This window comes from Alosa pseudoharengus, unplaced genomic scaffold, assembly GCF_046254945.1.
Source record: "Alosa pseudoharengus isolate Yale_2024_CS ecotype anadromous, Long Island Sound unplaced genomic scaffold, YU_APseudo_1.1 YU_APseudo_1.1_scf_12, whole genome shotgun sequence".
Classification (NCBI taxonomy): Eukaryota; Metazoa; Chordata; class Actinopteri; order Clupeiformes; family Clupeidae; genus Alosa; species Alosa pseudoharengus.
Window position 1 is genome coordinate 18,955,661 of NW_027468587.1, and position 7,282 is coordinate 18,962,942.

The window sequence follows — 7,282 nt, forward strand, 5'->3', positions numbered from 1 at the left end:
TATAAGATTAACGTAGCCTACCTGCAGTACAAACCAAGCATGTCCGATAAACTTTCTCAGATTTATTTCGGCTTCAAGAAGAAATGGGAATTACATTTGATGTGGAAATCGTCCTATCCTTATTAGATGTTCTCTGCGGTAAACTACAGTCCTTGTAGGAAGCCTCCATTGTTTTTCCAACCCACTTTTAACTTCCAACAAAATTACGTCTCACTGCAACGATGCGCCATCTAGTGGACAAACGACTATGTATCACCAATACTGGAAATGCAGCCATGATGATGATGATGAATATTTTTGGCTTTCCTTTAATCCTACTGAATTTGTAATTATGTATCGGCCATTCTAATTGCCGATACCGATAGTATGTGCGTGCCTGTGTGTGTGTGCATGTGTATATGTGTGCACCGCCATCTACAGGCCAATGAGTGTACAGTCACTAAATGTACACATAACCTAAATTTTTTTAGACCCCCCCATGGATGAAATTCTAAGAAACTTGGCATACCCCCAGAGAATGCCAGGTCAATCATACACATAAAATGTGGTGCAGTTCTAAACATCTTAACTGAAGATAGGGGCGATTAAAGCAGAATGATATTGCATTTTCATTTTTTACTGGGGGGGGGGGGGGGGGTGCAAATCACAAATGAGTGATTATGGGCCAGGTTGATGTGGGCCCTTAAGACCAACATACCATAAAAAATTCTTCATCCTCAGTGCCACGGTTCAGGTAGTTATTTAGGAAAAACTGCATTTTTTGGGTTTCGGGGGTCCCAGCGCGGTGGGGGAGTGGCCCCCGGAGACCAAGCGAAAAAGTCTAGTGGGGCTACATACCCACCAAATTTCATGTGCCCCGGTGTTTCGGAGTCCCGGGTATCGTTGACCAAAAATTCAGGAAGTAGATGACGAGGGAAAAAAAAAAAGAAATCCTGTAAAAGAATCCTGTATATTTTGAGATAATTCAATCTTTGTGAATATATGGTCAGATTGTCACCACGTCAACATCAATCTTAAAAGTGAATATATTACAGGCACACTCACAGTATACATGTATAATATCACAATACAAAATGATGGTTAACAGTTATACATTGACATTTAACATTAACATATGAGCTCTGTCATGAGTTCTGTGCCCTTATCACATGGGCTCCAAAGTGAGGCGCAGGAGCATGACTCCGTAGCTCACTTGGCCAAAACACCATCCTCCAGGATAAAGACAAGACATCCAGCAGCTTCAGACAAGGATAGAAATAGTCTGTGCTAATATCTGCAGGCACATTAGTGAGGTTTGTCTCTGTGTTTTCCATGTTGCATTTAGGCTACTTCACCAGAGATCATTTCCCAACTGGGACATGAGTACAGGAAGTGTGCAGCAAAGTGTTTATTGATTAACTGAGGATGTTTTTGCCCACTCATGCACAATGCATGATAAAACTGCCCTTGTATTCAAATGGATATACTGTATACTGTGCTGCTAAACAGTACTGATAAGACAAGTATGAAGTACGAGAGAAGATTGTGGCTTGCAAAAGATGCTTTCTGTGATTTAAGAGTAACAGTGTCACTGATTGTATATTGTAGAGAACAGGCAAGGCTTTTGCAGTAAGTCAATATTGTGTGCAAAATTCTGTGAAATACAAGTCTGAAGCAAAAATATATAATAGAAAAGTAAGTTTTGTGTGTGTATTAAGGACACTGAGGTAAAACACAACCTTATGGCACCTCACTTCTGATGGTTAAGTTATCAAAAACAAGCATTAGTAGTTGGATATTCACTCTACTGAGAAAGAAGGAGTTGCTACAACTACTAGGGCCTAAGCTTATTCATTCTGACAGTTTTGTAGGGTGAATGCTTATGATGGACAACTCTGTCAGAATGCATGGACCTGTATACCATATGAGAGAACTATTATAATTTTTTATTACACTAGTAAGATGAAAAAAACATCAAAGTACATCAAGTTAGAACAACATACAATATGCCTTAACGGTAGACTAACAAAAAGGCAGAGTTTAGAATATGTGCCTCTATGCTATACGTTGTTTAACATTCAATTCATTAACATGAATCATGACATGAGTCTAGAAATGGTGTGCAAACAATTCTCCTCCTTTCCTTTAAGGGGATGCAGGAGCAGTGAGGTCCTCTTCCATGAGCAGAGGAACAGTGCTATTAAAGGCAGCACCAGATCCATCACCAACCTGCAATACAGCGAGGAATCATTTCAGACCATCTGTGCTGTACTGTATATCAGTTTGAATGGGTGATATGCATGAATCTTTATGGAGGAGTGATATATCATTTGAATGAGTGATACAGTATCAATTATATTTCTTCAATATCAAAAACACCAGTTAAATGGATTCCTGAGACAATGGGAACTTTTGGGTGAAACTACACACAATGTTTACTCGATACAAAAAGGAAACCTCAAACAGTGCTGGCATCTACAGATCAGTACAAGTACAGAACTAACCAGTTGATCAAAAGAATGCTGTCTGATGGCTTTCACAGAGAAGACTGATATTGTAGTGGAAACACAGAACTCGAACACGGCCATGACCAATAATAATCCTTTCATTCCATTGACCACATTCTGATTGAGAGAAACAGTAGATGAGGTAACAAAAAATGTTAGGAAAATCACACCTGTGTGCTGAAAATGTTGATTTGAATATGTCTGTAGGTAATAAATCAACTCATAAGTTAACCAAATTTAACACTAAAGTATATGTGTGACCTATATTCTTCTCAAAGACGCCACCTAACAAACGACAACAAAAACATAAAAGTGTAGTTATTCTTTAACGCTAAACAGCAACAAATTTATGTTTGGCCATTTCACCTACCTTGTACCCATTGACAGATCCCTCACAATTCCAGTACTCAAAATTGTAATGCCCACTTTCTTCTGGTTTTATGCATTCATCATGTAGCTGCTTGGCCAGTTCCCAGCAAAAGTATCCGATGGCAGCTAGCGCCAACAGAGAACTGATGATGTTCATGGCCAAAGTTCCTTTGATCTGACAATGAAAGCTCCCGTATCATGAAAATTTCACTTATTCAGTGCTTTTACACATGCATTTGGGTGTCTGGGAGGACTACCGATGTAAAAAAAAACACTGAAATAACAAAATCCAGTCAATTACCGTAATTACAGTAATTTCCCAACTATTAGCCGCGGTTTATACATTGATTTTGAAAAAAAAAAAATTCAGCTATGAGGTTAATACACAGGGGCAGTTAATATGGTATTAATATGGTTTTGCTTTTTTAACTTGCATAAAACACTGTCCTGCGGCTTACACACAATGCAGTTAATACACAAGAAATGACTGTATACGCTGCCTAAGTCTGGAGACATGTGATTTAGTAAGTCGTTCAGAACTTGGCTGCAGTGTCACACCTGGGTCCATGTGTGGCCACAGGAAACTAGGTTTGAATCTACCGTCTGACATCATTAATAACCATTCACTGTAAGTGTGTTACACCAGTTAGCCTAGTTCCCTTTTAGCCAGTTATAGACTACCTGTTGTAACCCACTTTCCTATCTGGTGCAAAAGGCAAATATAATAATTTTCCAAAAATCTGGCATGTTCTGGCAAGTACATGAAAAAGATCATTTTTTTCATATTGAAATGTATGATCATTTTGTCAATAACCCCAGCGTATGTCTTTAATTTAAATGTGACAAATTTTTTGGGAATAAAAATGTATCGTAAATTATTCTTACCAGACAAACATGCCTTCCTTTATTTGCTGCAGCAGATATTGATCCTGATATCATAACCTGTGAATTTAAAGGAGCAATTTCATGCAACACAAAATTGGCAACCATTAATAAACATCAAAATAAACATGAAACCGACATGAAGGGCAAGGATAGAGCAGCTGCATCACATAAATCACTATGTTAAATAAATAACAGTGCTGGAATTATAAACAGTTTTAAGTAGGCCTATAATCTTGCTTTACTTGATACATTTGTATGCACAAAGAACTGCAGGACTATTTTACTATTACACTAGCAGGGGATTTCGTTTTTAAATTTAAATAAATCAACAACTTAATCAACATAATTTATTTTCTTACAAATATTCCTAGACACAGAGGGACCTCCCCAAGGAATTCAGATGAAAGGAGACCAAGCACACCAATTACCACGGCCATCATTCCAAGGAATATCTGCACGATCTGTGCAGGTAAAAACAACAAAAATCATTACAGGACACTGTAGTGAAAAAAATGCACAATCAACATATCAGTGACAGTGTGTAAACGATAACATACAGTTACGTGCTACTTGTAATAGACCTGATAAAACTGTCGTGAAAACTTACTCCAAGTTGCATGGGATAGCCTTTTTGAAAGAGCCTGGTCATTTCAGGCACTTTTTCATATTGCATGGCCAGCATTTTAGATTCTGAAATAACATTTGTCATGGGAATGTCACATTGGTCCTCCAATGGAACAATTTTTGTGACAACCATAAGCCCATTGGCAGTGGACATTGCTGATGACATTGTCACAAAAGTTCTGAAAATTAGAAAAACAAAAAGGTTGGAATACACATGGATTTAATGCAGGCCTACAGTACACAGTAAACAGTATCACACCACCACATCCTTGTGCAACATAAGTGCACAACAACACGCATGCAACTGTCACAGGGTGACCCAGGAAGGGGGAATGGAACTGAACTTAAGGGATTCTTATGACATACTGTAGGGGACTGTTTATAATGCTGTCACCATGTGCTCGTTTGCAGGTGGGAAATTGACTCATGTGATTTGCAGACTGATTAAGGACAGGGTTTTTCAGTCAGAGAGGTGGGCTGGAGGGGAGACAATGAGGGGCAGAAGATGACTGATCCCCAGACTGTTTGGGTGTGTTGCAGCACCACTGAATGCCAGAGGGTAAGGATTGCTCAGCCTTGCCAAGCTAAGTAGCTCCTTCCAACTCTGTCCCTGTGAATATTCGGGGTGTGGTTTGCTCCTCAGGGTAGCAGGTGGGGTCCTTGGCGCCCCCACCTGGTGACAACTTGTTTGTTTAGCAGAAATACTAATGTTTTAGTAGGCTACAATCAATGACATTAACTTTCTTGATGGCAGAAATAAACTGAAGTGGGGTTAATAAAGGCATAGGGTGCCAGATCCGTAGGCTAGCCTACACCACCGCCCTGGCGCACTCCACAATAAACAATGTGGATATGAATTTCCCATAGGCCGATGATAAACCAACCTGGGGTGCGTGCGTTTCCCGTACAACTACGCAGGTTAGCTTTTTATTAACGTGGCAGGTCGTTCAACTAACCAACATGTTTGGACCATGATAGTTTCCAAACTTCGGGAGGACTAAGGTGGTTAATGACGTTTAGTAGCACGTGAACGGCCCACCTGCACATAATGGAGACTAGTTTAATCCGTGAAATCATCTCTGTTTGTATTCAGGGTCATCAAATCCATTGGTTCATATAGGCTGACATTGTAAATTAACGACTGCTTTGAATGAACGTTTAACACTTGTCATTTAAATGTAGGCCTACAGGTGAAACAGTTGTGTGCTTAGGCTACAAAGTTTCAACTAGTTAACAATTGTTGCTAACGATGCTTAGGAAACGCGCCCCAGTTCTAGCAAGGCAGCTACTATAGACAGCTAAAACCACGAACCGTATATTGCCATATCCCTTTTAGACACAAAACGTGTGGCAAGCCGAGCTTTTTGAAGCTAACTGTGATAAATAAAGCTTTTCTTCCTTCGATATTTTACCTTCAGTCTTATGAGTTAGGCTATGTCTAGTGTGTTTAAGAAAAAAATATAATAATTTCTCACCTTTGGTAAACAGTTCCACGAAAATTGAGGAAGTACTGTATCTGAATCCCAATGAAATCTTCCCGATTCGCTGTTGGAAGTACTTTCGATTTGAAACGGATGTAGGCCTAGGCTAGGCCTTCCTTATCCATACCTAATTGATTCGTCCTCCTAGTTTTATTAACCCTATGAGGTGCCCATTGCTTTATGTATGGCACAATGACCGTATAAAGGTTTTGTTTTTAGCTATCATGTAGGCTAACTAAATGAGTCTTTGAAAACATTTAGCAAAAAACTCTTCAAAACACCTGAATGCACAGGAATTTTGAATGAAATTTTAGCCTACATTACTAACAGGGGATCCTTATTATTATTATTATTATGATTATTATTATTATTATTATTATTATTATTTTAAATAGCCTAATACTTTCCCTAGGCCTACAACTTTTTACAGAACATAACAAAAATGCATGTAAATATGGATGTAAGAAATATTTCAATGCACCTTACTGGTTGTATGTATGCCTACAGTACTAGTGTATGTATATATGCATGTGTGTAAGAATACTTTTAATACAGTCAGTGATCAATAGGCTACTGAAGTCAATAGCCTAAGCCTACTGCATGTTTTTTGTTTCTTTTTAAGAACTAGCGGGGATTTTCAACCAGTGGTCCGCGACCCCCTTGTGGTCCGTGAGGACATTGCTAGTTGCCATAGATTCAGTAACGTAGTTTCAAGGTGGGAATTTTTATTCAGTAGGCCTAGTGGTCCTGGGGTTACCGCCTTCAGAATGACGGTCCCTGATTCACAATCTGTTGAAAACCCCTACAATAGGCAATTATTTTCAAGGCATCCGACTAAGCTATGGCATATTAAACAGGCATGTTGAGTGGTTCTCAATTTTTTTCCATTAGCCTACTCCCCACTTTGGAGGTGGGGAATTTTCAAGCCCCACCTGACCCCATCACCCCAGTTAAATGGTAATGTTAAAATATGATTATTATTGTTTTTGCAACAGCCCATACCATATACTGTCCAAGTGCCCACTTGGACCCAGGTTCGAATCCGACCTGTGGTCATTTCCAGATCCCACCCCGTCTCTCTCTCCCACTCACTTCCTGTCACTCTTCACTTTCCTATCTAAATAAAGGCGAAAAGGCCAAAAAACTTTAAAAACAAAAATACTTAAAAGAAATATATATATATTAGTTTCCCACATTGGTTCCACTTTACATTTCCCATTTTGGTCTGCTGGATCAGATTCAGTTTTGAATCTATGATCTTCCTTGTCAAAAAAGAAAGGCATTATTAAGAGAGGCACAAATGCTCATCACGCCCCACCTGGCATGTCTCTATTCCCACCAAAACCACTGCCTAACACAACTACACAGTAGCATCCAGTGCAGTCACTTTTCTTTTCTCAGGCAGACACTTCAAGTAGAATATTTCACAATGTTTTC

At 39.2% G+C, this 7,282-nt stretch overlaps 1 protein-coding gene across 1 annotated transcript; it reads right to left on the reverse strand.

The window, feature by feature from the left end:
* Positions 1-1,904: 1,904 nt before the first annotated feature.
* LOC143119095 (membrane-spanning 4-domains subfamily A member 4A) lies at positions 1,905-5,947 on the reverse strand. Its single transcript, XM_076280354.1, has 7 exons — positions 5,840-5,947; positions 4,348-4,543; positions 4,100-4,201; positions 3,741-3,797; positions 2,857-3,030; positions 2,484-2,603; positions 1,905-2,208 (listed from the first exon to the last, which is right to left on the reverse strand). Exons 2-7 carry the CDS (start codon positions 4,528-4,530, stop codon positions 2,125-2,127), a joined length of 720 nt encoding a protein of 239 aa, XP_076136469.1. The 5' UTR covers positions 4,531-4,543; positions 5,840-5,947; the 3' UTR covers positions 1,905-2,124.
* Between the last annotated feature and the right edge of the window lie 1,335 nt (positions 5,948-7,282).